The 22,267-nt window shown below is 43.5% G+C and overlaps 1 protein-coding gene across 1 annotated transcript; it reads right to left on the bottom strand.

Annotated features, from left to right (window-relative positions):
• Positions 1–5,695: 5,695 nt before the first annotated feature.
• Positions 5,696–18,107, bottom strand: LURAP1 (leucine rich adaptor protein 1). Its single transcript, XM_049879178.1, has 2 exons — positions 17,807–18,107; positions 5,696–11,077 (listed from the first exon to the last, which is right to left on the bottom strand). Exons 1-2 carry the CDS (start codon positions 18,002–18,004, stop codon positions 10,556–10,558), a joined length of 720 nt encoding a protein of 239 aa, XP_049735135.1. The 5' UTR covers positions 18,005–18,107; the 3' UTR covers positions 5,696–10,555.
• Positions 18,108–22,267: the final 4,160 nt, after the last annotated feature.

The raw sequence follows: 22,267 nt of genomic DNA, 5'->3' as shown, positions 1-22,267 counted from the left end.
AGAAGTAAGCTTCTTTTACTTCATCATTTTATCAGTGAAAGCCAGTCATTGCTGATACTGGGTGGAGTATCTTTCCACTTTGTTTGCTTGCTGCCTGATTTGAAAATCTTTTGCCCAAATAGATGTCATCCAATCTATTAATTTTGTTGTGAGTCAGTTTCTTTTGACATAGCAACTGTTCTTACCTGATGACATGACTAAAATAAGGAAGCCAAAGTCTCACCATCCTCACTTCTAAGGAGCATTTTGGTTGTATTTCTTCTAAGACTGATTTGTTCATTCTTGTGGCAGTCCACTGTATATTGAATATTCAATAAGCAATGAATGAATGATCCAGTTTCTCTGCATCGTCACCAGCATTTGGTGGTGTTACTATTTTTTACTTTAGTCATTGTAATGGGTATGAAGTAATATCTCATTGTAGTTTTTTTAAATTTTTAATTTTGTTGTTGAGAATATACACAGCAAAACATACACCAATTCAACAGTGTCTACAGGTACAATTCAGTGACACTGATTATATTCTTTGAGTTCTACAACTATTCTCACCCTCCTTTTCTGAGTTGTTCCTCCACCATTAACATAAACTCACTGCTCCCTAAATTCCTATCTAATCTTTCCAGTTACTGTTGTCAATTTGATCCCATATAGATAGTTCTTAAAAGAGTATATTAGACTAAACTATTGTTTGGTTTTAAAAAGACCTCAGGGGAATCTAATGGAATAAGCTTTTCTTGGAAGATGTACAACCAGAACGCTCCTTAGAAGCAAGGATGGCAAGTCTATGTCTCACATACTTTGGACATGTTATTGGTAGGGATCAGTCCCTGGAGAAGGACATCACGCTTGGTAAAGTAGAAGGTCAGCGAAAAAGAGGAAGACCCTCAATGAGATGGACTGACACAGTGGCTGCAACAATGGGCTCAGGCATATCAATAATTGTGAGGATGGTGCAGGACCAGGCAGTTTTTCGTTCTGTTGTTCACAGGGTTGCTTTGAGTCAGAACTGACTCCACAGCATCTAACAACAACAGGGGAATCTAAGATACAACTATTGGTTTCTATGCATATGGAGTAAGAGAAAGAAGGAAATCAAAGACTCAGAGAAGAAACTAGTCCACAGGACTAATAGTCTACATGAACCACGAACTCATCTACCCTGAGACCAGAAGAACTAGATGATGCCTGGCTACCACTACTGACTGTTCTGATCACAAACACAATAGATGGATCCTGATAGACTGGGATCAAAACCCAAATCCTTAAAAAGCCCAGACTTATTGGACCAGTTGAGACTGGAAGACTCCCTGAGACTTTAGACCTTGAAGCAAAACTATTCCATGAGGTCATCTTTTAGCTAAATAATAGATTGGCTCATAAATAAACAATATCATCTGTGATTACTGTTCCCCCCCCCCAAAAAAAAATCATTTATTATGAGCCCGAACAGTCAACATTTACCTAAAGCCAAGATGAGAAGCTTGGGGGGGAGGGTGGGGGGGTGGGCAGGGAAGCTGGATTACTGCAAGTGGAACAACCAGAATGGAAATAATGAGAATGCTGACACAATGTGGAAAATGTAACGAATGTCACTGAACAATATGTGTAGAAATTGTTCAACAGGAACCTAATTTGCTATGTAAACTTTCACCAAAAACTCAACAAAATACTTAAAAAAAAAAAAAAGTCAACTGAGTGTATGAATGTAAGTCTATTTCTGGGCTCTCTCTTCTGTTCCATTGATCTACTTGTCTGTCTCGATGCCAATACCACACTATGTTGATTATTAATATCAGGCAGTGTAAGTCTTCTAGTTTTGTTGTTCTTTTTCAAGACTGGTTTTTCTAGGTCCTATGCATTTCCATATAAATTTCCACGTCAGTTTATCAACTTATATTAAAAAGTCTGCTGAGATTAAGATTGCAATGGTGTTGAATCTATCGATTAAGGTATTGACATTCTAACAATATTGAGTCTTTCGATCTATGAACATGGTACATCTCTATTAAGTTCTTTAATTTTTCTCATCAATTTTGTAGTTGTCAGAGTTGAGGTTTTTTTCACATCTTTTGTTATATTTATTCCTAAGTATTATTATTATATGTTATTATAAATGGAAGTGCATTTTTAAAAAATTTCATCTTCCAATTGTTTGATGCTAGTATATAGAAATAAAATAGATTTTTAAAAAGAGAATCACACTCATACACTCAATTGACTTCTGACAAAGGCACCAATACAATTCAGTATGTATAGGGTGGGGGGAGTCTTTTCAACAAATGTTGCTGGAACCACTAAATATTTATATGGAAAAATAATGAACCTTGACCTCTACCTCATACCATACAACAAAAATTAACTGAAGATACAGCACAGATCTAAATATAAAAGCCTAAGCTAACAGGAAGACACAGGAGAACATCTTTGTCACTTTGGGGTAGGCAAGGATTTCTTAGACATATCACAGAAAGCAATAACCAAAAGAAAATCAATGAACTAGATTGCATCAAAATCTGAAACTTCTGCTCATCAAAAGACACAATTAAGAAAATGAATAGGCAAGCCACAGACTGGGAGAAAATATCCACAAAACATTGATCTGACAAAGAATCTGTATCCAGAATAGCTAAATAATTTTTACTACTTAATCCTAAAAAGACAAACTAATTTTAAAAATGAGCAAGCCCAATTTTTAAAAATAGGCAAATAGTTGAACAGATATGCACAAAGGAAAATGTATGAATGGTCAATTATCACAAGAAAAAGTGCTCAACATCATGTCTTCAGGGAAACATTAATTAAAATCACAATGAATCACTACTGACTAGAATGGCTAAAATTAAAGACTTACACCATCAAATGTTGACAAGACTGTAGTTTGACAGTTTATTTTACAGCAGTACGCTTACCTTTTGACCCAGCAAATCCACTCCTAAATAAACCCCAAAAACTCCTTGCCATCAAGTCAATTCTGACTCATAGTGACCCTATAGGACAGAGTAGAAATGCCCCATAAGGCTTCCAAGGCTGTAATCTTTAAGGAAGCAGACTGCTGAATCTTTTTTCTGTGCTGCTGGGTTGGAAATAGCCGACCTTTTGGCTAGTAGCTGAGTGCTTAATCACTGTGCCACCAGGGCTCCTTCACTCCTAAATACTCATCTAAAAAAAAAATTGTACACGAATGTTCATAGCAGCTTTATTCACAATAGCCAAAAAACAAAAAACAGGAAATAACTCAAATGTTTATTAGTGGGAGAACAGATTTAAAAACAAAAAATTCTATTTTCATATAATAAAATACTACTTGGCAACAAAATGAAATTTATATAGGCAACAACACAGATGCATCTCACAGACATGCTGAGTGAAAGAAACCTTGCACAGAACTTATACTATATAATTTTACAATATATGGAGTTTTAGAACAGGCAAAACTAATTTATGATGAAAAAATTATGTGGGGAATTGACTAGGAAGGGACACAAGGGAACTTTCTGAGATGGTACTTGCTCTATATATAGAAGTGTTGTTTAAGCGGGTGTAACCATTTGTTAAAATTCTAGCTAAGATATGTGTATTTCAACATACATAACTTTTATCAAAAAACTGTAAAAAATAAATGCAACCATGTTTTAGAAAATTAAGCATTTCTGTTCAATGAATAACACTACAGACAGCATTGATAGACAGGTGGTAGATAAGATGGTATCTGCAGTGTCAAATTTGAATAAGAATGTCTATTGTAATGATAAAGCAGATAAGGGATTATGTTAATGTGAGTAGAAATTAAGGTTTTCAGCATACAAAAAAAAATTCAAGTAAAATTTTTTTTAAATAAGACTGTACAATTTTAAATTTAGACTGGAAATATCCATGAGTACTCATAAATTTTTTCCCTCTTTCTAAAAATATTCATTTCCTGATTCTGACCATTGAAAAGGCCTAGAAGCTATGCCAATCAAATAGCAATAAGCACTCCTAGCCCCCAGATGTAGTCTTTAAATGCCAATACTCACTGGAATGAATGAAAGCTCTTTGGAGAAATGGCTGTTCAAAGGTCTAGGGCAGGAAAGGTACCTGATGAGCCTGGGACATCTTGTGTCTGAAAACAAGAGAAGCACCCAAAGACTGATGGGGTTGTGCCAAAAGGATGTAGAGACCAAGGTCCCTGGGTGACCCAAACATTTTCCACTCAGCTGGTAAGTAAAAGGTTAGTGGTTTGAATGCACCCAGCAGCATTTTTGAAGAAATAAGCCTAGAGATCTGCTTCCATAAAGATTACAGCCAAGAAAACCCTATGGAGCAGTTCTACTCTGTTACAGATGGAGTCTCTCCAAAGTCACAAACCAACAGCAAAAACAAGGTCAACAACGAAAGGATGCAGAAACCAATTTGAAAAAGCTCTGCTTTCCACATCAAAAACAATAATGGATCGGTGGTTACTCACATCAAAAAAAGAGACAATGAAACATGGAGGTGCCTCCTTATGGAAGTACACAAGACCGCATTTGATATATTCTTGCCAAAATACATTGTACCTGAATCTAATCAAGTTTCTAAATCTAACTACCAATTCACAAGAAAACCAGAGGAACAAGTTAAATGCCATCATGAGATGAAATAATCAAAATCTAGACTGTGGCGATTTCTATAGGTCAAATAACTTTTTTTTTAACCAAAAAAATTGCAAGAAAAAAAGGTGGGGTTTGGAGGGAACCTACGGATTAAAGGAGACTGCAAAGCCCTGTCTGTCAACTATTGCAGTGCATGGGCCTACATTTGGATCCTGATTCTCGCAACTTTTTAAAAAGTGTATCAGAAAATTGAGAACGTTTGAATGCCAACTATATTTGATTATTTTGAGGTATTATTAATTTTTTAGATATAATAATGGTAATAAAAAGTCCTTATCTTTTAGAGATGCATACTGAAATATTTACAGATGAATTGGTATGCTACCTGGTTTTGCTGCAAAATTATCTCGGCTGCCGGGGGAGAGTCGCTAAGGAAATAAATAAGCCTAGATTAGTCATAAGTTGATAATTATTGAAACTGAGTGATTAGTACATGGAAATTCATTATATTATTTTCTCTACTTTTGTATGTTTAAAATTTTTTATAATAGAGAACAAATATCACTGCAAATGATTAAAAGGCATTGAATATATAAAAACTGCAAGTTCATAACAATAATTTAAAAAAGAGAGTAAAACAAAACAAAACCACTGAATACCATTAGAAGTTGCTAGAACACCAACTTACTACTCTGAAAATCATAAATAAGGAGGAGAATTAAGTATTCATCCTGCCATTCTTTATTTCAGGGTAGCCAAAATGGTCCTACAAGATGTAAAAATGTTTTTCTACATAGAATTACATAATAAATGAAGGAATGATAGCATTAGAAAATCACCATTTTGTGATTCCTAATGAAATAACCACTTCAGCAAATGGTCATCAATGGATGGTAAAACAATTTGGTGGAAGGCTGACAGGGAACTTTATGATGCAAGAATCAGGCTGTCACCACAGGAAGGAGCCTGAGACCCAAAGTGGGCAGCAGAGGAGAGCTGGTCAACCAGGAACACACATGCTGGATTGTTGAGTAAGTAAAAATAAATCTTTATTGTGTTAAATCACTGCAATATGGGGGCAACTCATTACAGAAGTTAGCTTACTGTAAAAGTATACCATTTATATTTATTAAAACATGTAAGTACATAAATAAAACCCACAACAATATAGTATATATTTTTTCAAGGATACATACATACCCAAAAACATACCAAACCCATTAGAGTCTACACCCATGTCAGTCAGGGAGAAGAATGAGAATAGGGATCAGAGATCAAAAGAAGAAAATAAAACAAGAAAGATCTAGTAGCAACTGTCAGGAGTTTACTACCCTTTCCAGAAACAGCCTAGGCTAGTTGCTGAGTGTACTTATCTTTGCCTTAGAAGCAGGAGCACAGAATGTTTCTAGAAAGGAGAGAGCATTGAGGACAGAGCCTTTTGGAATCTCCTATCATGGTCACAGAAAGGGCCCAGGCCTGAAGGGGGTCCTAGCAATAACTAAGAATTTCTCCCACATCTGACCTTTACCCTTGGCTCTTCCTGGTGGTTGACAGTGCAAGAAGCACTCACTCATTTACAAGCATGGGGCCTGAACCTGGCCACCTCCCTCTTGGTACCACCCTTCACTCCAGGCTAAGAGGGGCTGGACAAGCATAGAGGCTCATTCTGGGCCTGAGTGAATCCTCCATCCCTGCCTATAGTAGGCTAAACAATGTCTCCCCTTCCCCAAAGATGTCCATCTCCATAAAAATAAAACCTGTAAATATATTAACTTATATGGCAAAAGGACTGCAGACATGATTAAATTAAGGATCTCAAGATAGGGGGTTATTTTGGATTATCCCAGAGGGTTCAATGTAATCAAAAAAGCCCTTATAAAAGAGAGGCAATAGAGTTAAACAAAGATAGAAGCAGCAGTCAGGAGAGAATTGTTGAGCTGATGAATGTTCTGTTGTGTATATTTTTACTGCAATAGAAAAAGAAAGGAGAGAAGATGCTACACTTCAGGTTGGAAGATAGAGGAAGGGGCTATGAACCAAGAAATGCAAGTGGCTTCTACAAACTGGAAAAGGCAAGGGAATGGATTCCTACCTAGAGCCTCCAAAGAAATGCAGGCCTGCATTTAATTTTAGCCATGAAATTGATTTTGGATTTTTGACCTCCAAACTGTAAGAAAACATATTTGTGCTGTTTTAAGTCACTAAGTTTGTGGTAATTTTTATAGCAGCAATAGGAGATTAATACACTACCTTCGGTGTATGAGTAGGGGCGGGGGTGGGGATACGTAATCAGAAAAGGTTTCCTGTAAGCCCGGGCAGTAAAACTGACCTAGGTTCATATTTCAGATCATTTATTACCTATGTGACCTTGAACAAATTAACCTCTCTGAATCTCAAAAACAATGCATCGTTAACAATTGTTAACACTGTTCATACACTGTCCACAGGGCTGGAGAATTAAATAGGATATTTTAATTTGTAAATGATTCATTTACTTTTTTTTAATGTCACATCTCTTTGTGGGTTTACACACACGCATTCATTCCTTCATTCATTCAACAGGCATCACTGGCACCATGCATACAGTGAGTTTGTACTCCACTACAATCGACCGGCATTTCTTACCTAAACTGCGACTGAGCTCCCAGGTGGTCCAGTGCCCAATCTCACCACCCCCATCCCAAATTCAGGCCCTTACACCTGCCCACTCACATGGTCATTTGTTGTTTTTTTTTTGATGGACCCAGCCTGGGCAGCATCACCCCTTTACCCTCCCCGGTATAGTTTCTGCAGCTGCCATGACGAGTCTCATCTCTGCCTTTAGCCTGAGCCCTGACAAAATCCTCTCCTTGAAAGGGCAAGATGCTCCCTCTGATCATACTTTCAACACAGCCTTTTCATCTCATTCTCTCTGCATCTCTCTCCCTTTTCCTACCTTCTCCTTTTAGCTCTCAAACAGCTCCTCCCTCTAACTCGAGAAAGGCTAAGCCAAGAGGAGAGCTGAGCCCTAGCCAGCCAGTCCAGAAGCAGGTAAGAAGAACCAAGGATTCAGGTTCACTGGGCTTCTCTGATACTGAAATGGAGTCTAAGGGGTTAAGATAGGATACCCAGACCGACCTAGAGTTCCCAGACAGTCCCAGTCACCCCACCTCTCCAGCTCAACACCCTCAGGTGCCTATCCAATTGAACTGTCACCCCTGACCTGTGGAGCTCCCCAACTCCAGTGGACCCATCTGGATTTCCTAATCCCATAGCTCCCAGCCTCCAGTCTAACCTCCAGATCTCCTTGGGAACGGAAATGCTGAGCTCTGCCCCCACCAGGTCTGGGTCTACTAGCCTGCCTCTCCCTTTCCAGGGAAAATGGTTGGTCCGGCGTTGATTTTCCTTGTCCCTGTCTGTGTATCATTTACCCAGTTGAGGCCCAAAGTGCTCTTTCCTCAGAACCTGAAGACTGAACTACCTCTCTAGGGGAGAATGAGAACCTGAACAATTAAGTGAGAAAATTGGTTTGAGTCCCTTTGTGCTGTTTTGGGGGGAAGTCTGGCTAAGTGGATGGAGCCATGGGTGGGCAGGCAGGCAGGCAGGAGATCTGGGTTCTCTAACCTGGGCATTACCACAGATTTATAACAGATAACCCTGAGCAAGTTTCTGGCCTGTCTGGGCACTGCAATCTGCTTCTGTAAAGACTGCAGCCTAGGAAACCCCATAGGGCAGTTCTACTCTGTCCTATAGGGTCGCTGAGTCAGAATCAACTCAATGGCACACACTATCCCTGGCAATGGTGCATAGTGGCCACAAGAGGGCGGGCATCTTCTTCAGCGTAAAGATTTGTAGACTAAATAAACAACAACAAAAAAGCCCCAAACTCCTAGCCATTGAGTCAAATTCAGGGCTCCAATAAACAAGTGAGCCTCAAAAAGAAACACTGAGGCTTCCAAGTGGACGGGAACATTGCGAATTGGCAACTGAGTAGGGATTGGAACAGGGTATTCAAATTCCCAGCCCAAGGAGAGTTGAGGAGCCCCAGGACCAGGAGGAGTATGGTAAGGAGAGGGCTGGTGGGCAACAGAGACTGAGAATATACTTCGGAAATATTGGACACTTTGAGAAGAGAGGAGTGGGGCAGGATCTTTAGGGGAGGGCCACAACTGAAAGTATTGCAAGTTCTGGGGTAGGGCTTGTAAAACAAGACTTTTGGGGAGGTGAAGATAATCGACCAGGCTTCCTTCCCTTCCCCAGCATAGAATGAAAAGTGGAGAAATTGCAGGAGTTATTACAGGATTTGGGGAAGACTCCTCCTGGGTTGGGTTCCTCCATCTCAGAGCCCCGGAGGCACAGTGAATAACGAAGGACCACCTGGCATCCTTTTCCCTCCTTTTTACCTTCCAGTAATTTAGGTTCAGGGCCTAGGAAAAATAAGAACCACCAAATGGGGCAATTATCTGGGCTTCAGAGGGTTAATTCTCAAGAATTCATTCTGACATCAGCCACAGCCCTTGTCCCCTACCCTCCATCTCTGGGCTTGTCCCCTTACTGGGCCCCAAGTTGGCAGCTTCCCTGAATTCCTTCTTTGGTGTAATTCACTAGGGCCTTGGGACCCAAGCCCAGAGCCAGTCCCCTGCTCCCTTCCTCGGGTCCCAGGAGTCTAGGGCTTACTTTCTAAGGGAGGAAAGAGGCCTTTCTCTCACTCCCTCCCCCCTCCCAGGATGTGGGCTCTGGGACCAAAGAACCTCTGTCTTTCCCTGCCACACCCCCATTGTTGCCCAGACAAGGGGATTCCTTGTGTCCCAGCCTCCCAAAGGCATCCTTGTGAAGAACTGGTGGAAGGCATGGGGTAGGGTGGGGAAAGGAGAATCACAGGGTCAGAGAGGAAAACACCTCTCCCCACCCAAAATTCTAATATACTCCACCAGACCTGAGAGCTCAAGCCTCTTCGTCCCTCTGGCTCCCATCAGCAATGCAGAGAGATGGCTGGGGGCTCATCTGCATATAAAGAGCCTGAAGTCCGAAGAGGACACTGACTGAGAAGGTGTGGCAACCGCAGGCTGAACCTGCTGGCAGGCAGATTTGGAGCTAGAATACAAGAATGGGGGAAACCCAGGGCTTGGGTAAGACAGGGAACTGTGGCAGGGGTGGACCTAACGGACTTTATTTAATAGCAGTAGGTAGAGGCCCCTGCCAAATTCCCTCCCTAAAAGCGCAGGTATAGGCGTACTGGCGCCAAAGACAGGGAAGCAGCTACAGAGGGAAGGAAATCGTCTAGGATAAAAGGAGAACACCCTGTTCAAGAAGAACCTTTCTAAAAACAAGCACAAACATCTGACAGAAAGTAAGAAAATTTCCTGCCAGAAGGGCTAATGTGTTCCTACTCACAAAAAGTAATGGTATGGACAATAAATGATACAGTATCACTTAGCAGCAGGGGCTCAGACACCTCTTTACTGACCTATCACCAACCAAGGACTGGTACAGTGGAAGCGTTAATTCCTCCTGGCAGGAAATGACATCACTCAACAGACAGGAAGGGTGGTTCTATTCACTCCAAAGGCTTTTGGGAGAGCCAGTCCATGTAGGTTTGGCCCTGAGTGTCCATGTCTTTCCTCAATTCTCCCCCTTGAGTAGGAATGGGGCCAACGGTCCTAGATGTTGGGTGAGGTAATCTCACCTGTCTCTTTACCAGCGATCCCCTAGGGGTCCTAAATCCCTCAAATCCTTACCTAGTGGGTGGGTGGGGATACCATCACACCAGAAGCCACAGGCCGAGCTTCTAGATTCAGTATCTCTATGGAAGTAATCGTTGGGACTCAATAATTGAGGGGTAAAGGCCAGAGAGACTCCCCAGGAACCAAAGGGATGGTGAGGCCAGGTTTCCATGGTAACCATGGAGTGCTGATTTCAATGCAGCCTCTTACTAGTCTCAGATTGAGAAAGAGTTTTAAGGGAGACCAGGACCTAGAGATAAGAGAAGCCAAAGGAAACATTTACAAGAAGGTCACATCATCCTGGCACTGTCCCCAGTACCAGTGGGCCTCAAAGCCCAGCTTGGCACTCTCATCCTCTGGTGGCTCAGGCAGTCTGCCTTGGAGTCCCTCCCCCGGGAACTTCCACCCAGTTGTCAATCCCTCTAGTCTGGCGGCTGTCAGGTCCATCTCAGTCCTGACCCTCTCCCGACCTGGTATAACCCTTGCCCAGTCCATCTCTGGCCGGGGAGCCCCTGGGGGGGCCTGTTCATCCAGCTCGTTGGGGGCCACAGTGTCCAGGAAGCTGCCAACAGAGACACTGTCCAGGCGGTCAGTGGAGCCATTGTCTGGTAGGCTGTCCCAGCTGCCCCGTCTGGAGCGGCCTGGGCTCCCACCTGTCAGGCTATATTGGCTGCTGGTAAGGCTGCTGCAGTGGCTGGTCAACGTCCCACGCTCCTCCAACAGCCAGCGTACTGCTTCGATGCCCTCATTCAAGGTCACCAGCTGCTGCAGGATCTTCACATCGATGGCTCGCAGGTAAGCCTAGGGGAGTGGGAGAAAGGGTTAGCCTAGGTTCTGGGCCATGGGTTTCCCTAATAGTTCCAGATGCCACTACCTTGTGGCCCATCCAGCTATGCTTCACTTCGAAGAAGCATGGAAATAGAATGGTTTGGAGTGTGGGCTTTAGAAGCAGTGACTAGCGTTTAAAATCCCAGCTCTACGTATGACTGCAACTTTTTTAACTTCTTTGAGCCTCAGTTTACTAAATCACTCATCTCACAGGGTGGGTATGAGGTTTTGAGACGATGTCTATTAAGTACTCAGCATAGTGCCTGCTAAAGTAAGGTCTCAGTAAACGTTAAGTATTAAACTCTGGTCCCACTGAGCTTTGAACTTCATATTTACAGTACTAACTATTGAATCAGGTGTCCAGATTCACCAGTAAGACAGCCAAAGCATAGCCTGATTTGGGGCCAGGTGTTAATTGGGCAGTAGACTCTGACAAAAGGAGGCAAGAGCTGGGAGGGAGCTGACCTGGGCCCCCAGCCACTTCAGGGTGTTGGTATCAGGTGCTAAGGGAAAAAAGGGCTAGCCAGAACTCAGGAGGGTCAGAATACCACTGGGTGGGGACTCAGGGTTCTCTCTACTACATTTGACAGAAAGTCTCCCTGTCTGTACTGGGAGTAAGTTTTATTTTTTATTTTTTTAATCTCTAGGGTCCTGTACAAACTAAGACTCACTGAGTTACCTTCCCCACGCACAAGTCTGAACCTGTCCCTTCCCTGCTTAAGAGGCTTTACCGGCTTTGTACTGCTCTTAGAGAATAAAATCTAAACACTTTAGTAGCTGGCATTTAAAAGCCTGTCATAAATACAGCTCTTGCCCATTTCTCTGGCTTCACCTCTAGTATATTTCCTTGTGAGCCCAAGGTCCTGCCACACATCATTTTTTTAAATTGTTTTAATTTTAATAAAAGTAATAGATGCACCTAGATGAAAGAGGCAAACAGTTCTACAAGGTTTATTATGAAATGTAACCATTCCACCATCGAAGTCCTAAATCCCACTTCCCAGAGACAACTATTTTAATTTTTAGCTGTTTCTTTCAATATTTACATCCTACTCTCTAAATGAAATGTTTATATTTCTACTTCTTGATTTTTCAGCTTTAGAAGTTTTCTATTAACTTCCCACACTACAGAAGGTTAAAGGTGTAACTCTTTTATCCCAAACCCAACTATCTTGCCACACAGATATTCTTCCCGTTTTCCCATACTCTCAATATATCCAATAAAGCTATTCAGTGTTTATTAGTATTGGAGAATGCTATTTACAGCTAAGCCCGATTACTATGATTACTTTTCTTGCTTGTAAGTTTTTGTTTCCCTCAGGGTTTTTTTTTGTTTGTTTGTTTAGTTTGCTACATACTTATCAGTAACTAACCCCCCCATACTCTCACTCAATTGTCTAAATTTCCCTCTCAATGCTTTAGAAGTCATCCATTCAAAGTCGTCTATTCCATCTTCTTAGAGACATCTCTTTGGTAGCCTTCTGATCTGCTCCCATGTGTCCCTCTGCACAGTTGTCCTCTGGGGACCTCCCTTCATCATCATCTTGGGGATTCACTGTGCCTCTCTCCTGAGCTGGATCCTGTTTCCTGGATCTCATGTCTTTCTCTTTCTTGATTTATTTCTCCAGTAACTTCCTGAGAAAGTCTGTATAGGACATAAATTTGTTAAGTCCTTGCATGTTTTCAAACGTTATTCTATCCTCACACAGTTGATATTTTGGCTGGGTTTGGAATTCTAGGTTGAATATAATTTTTTTCTCAAAATTTAAGATATCATTCCATTGTCTTTTAATTTCCAGTGTTGTACTTTTTAAAGTTTGACGCCATTCTCATTCCCGAACCTTTGTATGTGACTATTTTTCCTCTCCTTCCGGAAATTTTTAGGTTCTTCTCTTTGTTCCCAGTGTTCTAAAACTTCACAGTAATTTGCCATGGTGTGGGTCTATTTTTGTCCATTTAGTTGGCTACTCGACGGACTCTTTTAATCTGGAAACTCATGCCCTTCAGTTCTGGAAGATTTTCTTTAATTATTTGATGATTATTTTTCCTCCAATGTTTTTCTATTCTTTCTGGAAATCCTATTATTTGAATCAAGGGGCTCCTGGACTGATCCTTTTTTTTTTTTTCTCTTCCATCTTTTTCTACATTTGCTCTAGATTCTGCAAGATTTCTTCAACGTGATCAGTCCTTCTACTGAGTTTTTCATTTTTTTTTCATGTTTTTATTTCAAGAGTTATTTCTAGTTCTCTGAATGTTTCCTTTTTTTAATAGCTTCCCGTTTTCATTCAGGGCTACAATATCATCTCTTACCTCTTTAAGGACATGATTAATGATTTTTGTAAGTTCTCAGCTCCCTATATTATCTCCATGTCATTCAAGTTGCTTTATTCTGTTTGTTTAGGTCTATATCCTTCACGTTAGAGGCTCTCATCAGATGTCTTATAATCTTTAGCATCTGTTAACACTTCAGAGGGAAAAAAAAATTTTTTTTTTTTTTTCTCTGAAGTGTTAACAGATGGGCTCTAAAAAGCCGATCGGAAACTGTAAGCTTCACTACAGGGTGATTGGGCTGGGCTGTTTGATTTAAGGCCTGAGGTCAGTATCTTTTGTTTTTTCTCTTGAGCTCATCATATTCCCCAGAGAAGAATCCTGCACCCTCCACTATGGTGGGTATAATATAAGCAAGGCTGCCAATATTCTGAGAGCAAAGTAGGGGAGAAGGCGGGGAGGGGTGTTTTCTATATTTGGTACATTTTTATCTAATCCCCCTTACTCTCAGCTGTGCTTGGTGTCTCCCAATCCAGGAGTTGCTGACACCTGGTTGCACAGTTAGGGACGGGAACTGAAGAGATGATTCTTAAACAGACTTTCAACCAACTGCTTTATTTTCAGCCCCACTCTTCCCCCCAGTTCCAGAAATACCTGGTGCTTCCAATTCCTAAAACCTTTGAGGGTTTATGTAGTAAAAAATGGGTTGCTTTTCAACTTTCCCCACTGCTGGTTTGGGATTCAGCTCTTTGTGGATTTACTACGTTAGTTACCACTCTTCCTACTGCTTTTCAGCTTCCAAAATCTTGTTCCTATCATCTTCTCTTTGCATTGTCATCATGGTGTTACACCTTTTAACATAATCATTTACTTGCTTTTTGGTGAAGTTTTAAGAGAGAATGGAGGTAAATGCATGTGTTCAATCTGATGTCTTGAGATGGAATTCCCATTGACTTTATTCATTCTTCAAGGCCCAGTTCGAATGCCACCTCCTCTAGGAACTCTTCCCTGCCCTTCCTCAAGATAGAATTAATCCATTCAGTCATGAAACAGACATTTATTAAGGGTTTCCTATAGGCCTGGCATCGTTTTAAATGAAGGAAGAAAAGACACCATTTCTAGCCCTCAGAGAGTTCATAGTCTAGTGGGTAAGATAAGACAATGAAGAAGGCACTCAAAATTCAATGTGACAACTGCTAGTGGAAAAAATGGCTGCAGAGACGGCTATGGGTACATATAGGTCCATAACCCAGCCAGACAAAGTCAGATAAGGCTTCCTAGGATAAAGGACATGAGCTGAGACTTGGAGGTTAAGTAAGACTTAGGCAAAGAAGTAACAAGAGATATTTCAACTAGAGCAAACACCATGTGCCCCCCTCCAATTCAAAGTGGACTTTCCAGAGCAAAAACCCAATCATGTCACTCTTTCAGAAGGCCCTCCTTGGGTTCCAACAGCACTTACCATCCTGTACTAGAGTTATTAGTCTGTCTTTCTCACTCTCGAAATCAGACTGGGTAAGTTTCCTGAGGACAAGTCCTGCCCAATTCATTTTTGGTGCTAAGTCTAGGTTTGCACAGGTCAGACACAGGGATTCCTCGACTGTGACAGCATTACTCCCCCAGGATACAAGAAAACAAGGCCTTCTTACCAGAAAAAGAAACATACTCATTCACACCATCTCTTTAGAAACAGAGAAGGGGATAAACAGCTCAAAAGATGTGCAGCCTCAGAGGCCACCCCAACTTGATTCTTTTCCAAGGGGGATTCAGGTTTCTTCTCTGAATCACCCTACCCCCTCCCCTCAACATGTACACATTAGACTCTCTACTCAGCCCTGGGATAACGGGATATGGCTACCTCATTGCTCCATCCAAATCAGACTCTAGGGTAAAAGCCTGGAGATCCCACTCCCAGCATCCTGGTTGTGGACTGAGATTCTCAGATCATTGTTACTAGAAGGGCCTTTAGAGAGTACCTAGTTCCAAAATCCCACCCCCTATTCCCAGAGGCAGAAAACTGAGGCTGGAAGAAGAAAGACAGGGTCCTGCTCAAGACCACAAAAGAATTCAGGAGCAGAGCCAGATCTCAAACCCATGTCTTCACCTTCCTGGCCTAAAAGCTTTTCCTCAAGCTGCTCTGTGGGGGTGGGTTGTCCTGGAAACAGTTCTTTGGGTGGGAGGACCAAGGGGATGTTGCCATTGTTTCTCCTTCCCACATAACCCAGACTTCAGCTGGTTCTCTCAACCCTTGAATAGAGATGGGAGGCATGAGGGAAGAGGCAGAGCTGACCTTGGCCTCAAAGGCAGGCCTGCTCCTCCCTGTAAGGACAGCTGGGAAGGGGTCAGTTGAAGGACAGTCCTTACAGGACTTGGACCAGTCCTGCCACCAGTGGCTCCAAGGGAAATCCCTCTGCCCCACCCCTTGTCCTCCCTGAGCCCAAGCCAGTGGTCACGGCAGAGTGCATGAAGGGATCAATGACACCCTGGCCTGAGGAGGGAGAAAGGATTGGGGTAGGGATTTGTGGGTGTCTATAAGGAGCCTCTCCCTGTTCTGGCCCTCAGAAGACTCCCTCCCTCCAGCCTCTGGCCAGGCAAAGTTAAGAATACAGAGAGACAAATCAAAAGTTAAATGTACCTCCTTTCAAGTTCATGGACAGTAGTCTCCAATACAGGCAGAAAAGAGTGATTAGGCATGGCTCCCCTGCTGACTTCCTGCCTGAGCTCAGGCAAGCTGCTTAATATCTCCAAGAGAGTTTCCATAGCTGTGTGACAGGGAAAATGATGACTACCTTTCTCACTTCAATGACAATGTGTTTAAAGCATGTGACACAAGGCAGGTCTCAATGTTAAGATGTAAAGTGTAGTCAGACCACCTGGGTTCAAATCTTGGCTCTGTTGTTTACTTTTTGTATGACCTTGGGCAGTTATTTCACCTCTCGGTGCCTCAGATTCTTCATCCATAAAATATCGCTTATGTAATAGGAATGCTGTGGGGATTAAGATAATATCTCGTAAAGTATTGCATGATTCCTGGCACATGCACTCACTGAAAGTTAACTTTTATTTGTAGGATAAGGCAAAGCCAGCCCTCCCCAACCCCCAGCCACCCTGCGCCTCAGGTTAGCAGAGTCAACCTTCAAGGCCAAGTGCACCCTTGGCATTCAGGTCCTTCCCCCAGGGAGCCTTCCCTGACTGCTCCGCCCACAAGGCTCTCCTATCCTCTCAGGAGGTAAGAACCCTAACTGGTCTGGGAGCCCTGTGATCTCCTCCCTCCATCCCTCACAGCACAGCCTGGCACACAGTGGGGCTCCAGGAAGACTTTTTAGCTGACACACTCACTGTGGGCTCCTGGTTCTGGGCCAGGGACTGGCCAGCAATTTCTCAGATCCCTAAAACTAGCTGCAAAGTGATGGCAGGTGTAAATCACCACCTGCTCAGGAACCAGGACCCTGGGGAGTCTGTGAGGAGTGGGGGGAAGCGGGTAGCTGCCCTTTTGGCTCTGAATCTAGACCAGCAGCACCAGGGATGAGGGTGCCTGTTTCCTCATCTTCTCCCCAGGGAGACACAGATGGGATCCAAGTATCCAGTGTACCTTGGGGTAGGAGACTGAGTCAGAGGTGAGGGAACAGACACTGATGGTGCTCCTACTCTGTGTCTGTCATGGTTCTAGGAACTTTCAAATATTTCAAGCGGGAAAGGGGGAAGTGGGGACATTGGGCAAAGGGAGGGAGAATGTTTTTAGTGCTCCTGGTCCAGGCAGTTTTCAGCAGATATGCCCTCACCCAGATCTCTTCGGTGCTGAATCCTGTCCTCAATACTGGAGCCTCAGATGAACCAAACCCCTTCCCAGTCCTCAAGAAGCTCCCAGTTTGGAGAGGGAGAAAAAAAACTGGATGTCCTATAAAGGGGGCTGAGGTGGAAACAGGTGGTCCCTGTGTGGATTTGTGCTCTCGTAGGTTCTCAGTGGAAACCCTGGTGGGTAGTGGTTAAGTGCTACGGCCGTAAACCAAGAGGTCCGCAGTTCGAATCCACCAGGCGCTCTTTGGAAACTCTATCGGTCAGTTCTACTCTGTCCTAGAGTCACTATGAGTCACTGTGACAGTGGGTTTTTGTTTTTTTTTTTTAGGTTCTCAGTAGCTTCTCAGACTTCATTTTCCCACTCCCATTTATTTGACAGGATAACTTCCTAGAGTCTGTGCCTCCCACCCCAAGTCCTCAGGACCCATTAACACCCCACTTACCCTTGCGGGGGCAATTAATGGAGATCAATCCACCTCTGCCTCAGGGTTTGTGAAAAGACTTGGGTGGGGTCCTGAGGGGTAGGTGAGGGGTTTTAACTCGCTCCTCTCCAGCCCAACTCTGGGGGCATCAATCAGTCCTTTCCGGCCCTACACAGGATACTCCGACCCCCTGGCCCGTGGAGCCGACACTCACCAGCTCTATCCTCAGCGCCATGATCTTGTCCCCCAGGCCATGGCCCGTGCTAGCTGCCCCCGGGAGCAGCAGGGCGCCAGGGGTCCCTGGCTCCCATTCGCCTCGCAGCCCGCGTAGCAGCCCTTCAGGGGTCTTCCTGCCCACCTTGCCCTCCACGTCTCGCAGGTCAGGCTTCTGGGACTCCGCGGCCCCTTCCATCCGGACCCAAGCCTGAGCAGTGCTGGAGACCGGACGCCGGGGTCTTGTTCCCAAGGGACCGCCAGTCTCCCGCGCCTATGCGGAGCCGACCGGGTGGGTCCCCGCCCGCGCGGCGCGGGGGGCGGGAGGAAGGTGCCGTAACACTCAGAAAAGCTGCGCAAATCTAGGTATATATTCGAGTGCTGCGCACACAACCTCTAGCCCTGGAATGTGTCGAGCTGGCCGATACTGGATTTGTACCTGAAAGGGTACCTAGGAGAACTCCACGTCTTCTCCCTACTCGGGCACTGAATCCAGCCAGGGACACAGCAGGCGCGCAATAAATGCGTGCTGAATCAAGGCTAAGCATTCTCAGTCGGGGATGTGGAAGGTTAAAGGACAGCGGTAGCAGAGGGCTGCAGAGGATTTTGGAAGGCTTCCTGGAGCAGAGGAGCTGGGTCTAAAACTGTCTAGATTTAGCTAGTCACTGGAACACACACTCCAATACTAGCCCCGTGGCTAGAACTCAAGAGAGAAGGAGCAGAAATGAAAGCCCTCCCGGCCAGTGAGGAAGCAAACAGTGCTGAAGCTGGAGAGGTCCACATGGGCCAAATTATGCTGGCTCTTGTAAATCCGTCTTCTTAAATTTGATTGTGCATATGAATCTTCTATGAATCTTGTTCTGTAAGTGGTGAGGCCTGAGATTTTGTATTTCTAACCAGCTCTCAGGTGTTGGCCATGCCACTGGTTCACAGACCACACTTTGAGTAGCAAGGTTATGTTTTATTCTATGGGCAATGAAGAGCCACTAAAAACTTTTTTTTTTTTTTTAATTTGGCTTGGTTTTTTTAGTTTAAACCAAGAAATTCCAGTCTATGGTTATAAAAGGATTTACAATGAAAATATTACTCCTGCTTTCCTTTCCCACCTCTAGTCCAATACCCCATAGGCAACCACTTTCAGTTGTTGTTGTTTTTCTTTTCCTGGTGTTTAACCCATAATTCTAAACAGTAGGCTTATACTATTACTATTTGATTTTAAACATTGTCTACTGACTTCCTATTATAAATATGGATATAACTTATACTCTCTATTTCCCTTCCTCCAATGGTCCTTTATACTTCTATCACTATTTTTAGTTCATCTAATGGTTACCTTTGTGATTTTAAGTAACACTGTTCTTTAGACAGTGTCTCTTCATCCATGGAAGGGCTTTAAGTCAAAGATTGACAAAAAACATTTGTAGTTTTGAAAGCTTACTCTGGATTTCACAAGGAAAAAGGATTGAAGGGGTAAAAATCTGGTGTCCAGGAGGCCAGTTAAAAGATGAGAAACTGAAACAGCCTGGACTAGCAGACTGGTTGTGAGATTGGAAAGAATCAGACCAGAATGGGGCTCTTTAGGATGTAAGATTGACAGGACTTGGTGACTGGTTACATTCATTTATTTACGGTGGCATTCAATAAATATTAGTTATGTAGGAGAGGTCAGCACAACTAGACTAAACCAAAAGCAAAGAGGTTTCCTGAATATAACTGAACACTTCAAAAGGGCAGAGTAGCAGGGACAGGGCCCTGGGGACCATGTTTTCGGGGGACATCTAGGTTAATTGGCATAATAAAATGTATCAGGAAAATGTTCTGCATCCCACTTTGGTAAGGGGCCTCTAGGGCGTTAAACGCTAGCAAGTGGCCATCTAAGATGCACCAATTGGTCTCAACCTACCTGGAGCAAAGGAGAATGAAGAACACTGAAGACACAAGGTAAAAATAAGCCAAAGAGACGGAAAGAGCCACATAAACCAGAGACTACATCAGCCTGAGACCAGAAGAATTAAATGGTACCCAGCTACAACCAATGACTGCCCTGACAGGGAACACAACAGGGAATCCCTGGGGGAGCAGGAGAACAGTGGATGCTGACCTCAAATTCTTGTAAAAAGAGCAGACTTAACGGTCTGGCTGAAATTAAAGGGACCCCAGAGGTCATGGTCCCCAGACCTTCTGTGTGCCCCAAACCGGAACCATTCCCAAAGCCAACTCTTCAGACAGGGATAAACCAAAACCCAGTGCCGTCGAGTCGATTCTGACTCATAGCGACCCTATAGGACAGAGTAGAACTGCCCCATAGAGCTTCCAAGGAGCATCTGGCGGATTAGAACTGCCGACCCTTTGGTTAGCAGCCATAGCACTTAACCACTATGCCACCAGGGTTTCCTTAGACAGGGATAGGACTGGACCATAAGACAGAAAATGATACTGGTGAGGAATGAGCTTCTTGGCTCAAGTAGACACATGAGACTATGTGGGCAGCTTCTGTCTGCAGGGAAGAAAAGAAGGCAGAGGGGGACAGGATCAGGTTGAATGGACACAGGAAATACAGGGTGGAGAGGAGGAGTGTGGTGTCTCATTAGGGGGAGAGCAGTTGGGAGTATATAGCAAGGTGGTTTACAAGTTTTTGTATGAGAGACTGACTTGATTTGTAAACTTTCACTTAAAGCAAAATAAAAAAAAATTAATTAAATAAATATTTGTTAAAAGAACAAATAAGTTATTTCAACAAATATTATGGAGAGCCTACAATGTGCTAAGAGGCCTGGTGGTGCAACAGTTAAATGCTTGGCTGCTAACCAAAAGGTTGGCAGCTCCAACCCACCTAATGGCTCCTCAGGAAAAAGGCCTAGCAGATCTGCTCCTGGAAAAATTTTTGTGTGCCAAGAAAAGTGGGATACAGACCTCAAATTCTAGTAAAAAGACCAGATATAATGGTCTGACTGAGACTGGAGGGACCCCAGAGGTCATGGATACCAGACTCTCTGTTAGCCCAAAACTAAAACCATTCCCGTAGCCAACTCTTCAGACAAAGATTAGACTGGACTATAAGACATAAAATGACACTGGTAGGGATTGTGCTTCTTAGCTCAAGTAGACACATGAGACTATGTGGGCAGTTCCTGTCTTGAGGCGAGATGAGAAGGCGGGGGGACATGACTGGGTTGGATGAACATGGGAAATACAGGGTGGAGAGAAGGAGTGTGCTGTCGTATTGTAGGGAGAGCAAGTAGGGTCATATAACAACGTGTGTATAAGTTTTTGTATGAGAAACTGACTTGGATTATAAACTTTCACTTAAAATGCAATTAAAAAAAATTATTGTATGCCATCCAGTCAATCCTGACTCACAGTGGCCTTATAGGACTGAGCAGAACTGCCCCATAGGGTTTCCCAGGCTATAAATCTTAGTGGGAGCAAATCGCCAGGTCTTTTCTCCTGTGGAGTCTTTGGTGGGTTCAAACTGCTGACATTTCAGTTGGCAGCCAAGCACTTAACCACCGTGCCACCAGGGTTCCTTCCGTAAAGACACAGCTTAGAAAATCCTATGGGGCAGTTCTGTTCTGTCACATGGGGTCACTATGAGTCCAAAATCGACTCGATGGCACCTAACAACATATTCTCTACACTATACCCTGCAACAACACTATGTGCTAACCATTGTGTGTAGTGTAGAGAATATGTTATTGTGTGCTGCTCAGTTGATTTTCACTCAGAGCGACTCTGGGACAGAGTAGAGCTGCCCCCATAGGGTTTCCTAGGCTGTGAATATTTATCGGAGCAGATGGCCAGGTATTTTCTCTGAGCTGTTGTTGGGTTTGAACCGCTGACCTTTTGGTTAGAGCTGAGCACTTTAACCATTGTGCCACCAGAGCCCCCTGTGAAGAATATAGTGGTGAGCAAACAGACCTGGCCTGGGGACTGGACAGAGAAGGAGGAACCAAGGCTAACGCCCAGCTGTTTGGCCTGATATGATTCAACAAGGAAGGAAACCTAAGAAGAGGTCTGGGAGTGGGAGGAGATGATTTCAGCCAGAGTCATGAATTGGAGGGGCCTGTGGAAATGTCCTTGGGAGCTCTGGTGGTGTAATGGTTAAGAGCTACAGCTGTTAACTGAAAGGTCAGCAGTTAGAATCCACCAGCCGCTCCTTGTAAACCATATGGGGCAGTTCTACTCTGACCTATAGGGTCGTTATGAGTCAGAATCGACTAAATGGCAACGGATTTGGTTTTTTTTTTTTGGTGGGGATGCCTGGAGTCCCTGGGTGGTACAGTTGGCTAAGTGCCCCACTCTGAAAGGCTGGTGGTTTGAACCCACCTGGAGGATCTCAGAAGAAAAGCCTGGTGATCTGCTTTTGAAAGGTTACAGCCTTTAAAACCCTACGGAGCAGTTCTCTGCACACATGGGGTTGCCATAAATTGAATTCAACTCAACGTAACTGTTTTTTTTTTTT

Source organism: Elephas maximus, chromosome 3 (assembly GCF_024166365.1).
Source record: "Elephas maximus indicus isolate mEleMax1 chromosome 3, mEleMax1 primary haplotype, whole genome shotgun sequence".
In the NCBI taxonomy this organism is placed as follows: Eukaryota; Metazoa; Chordata; class Mammalia; order Proboscidea; family Elephantidae; genus Elephas; species Elephas maximus.
This window is presented reverse-complemented; position numbering and strand designations above follow the sequence as displayed.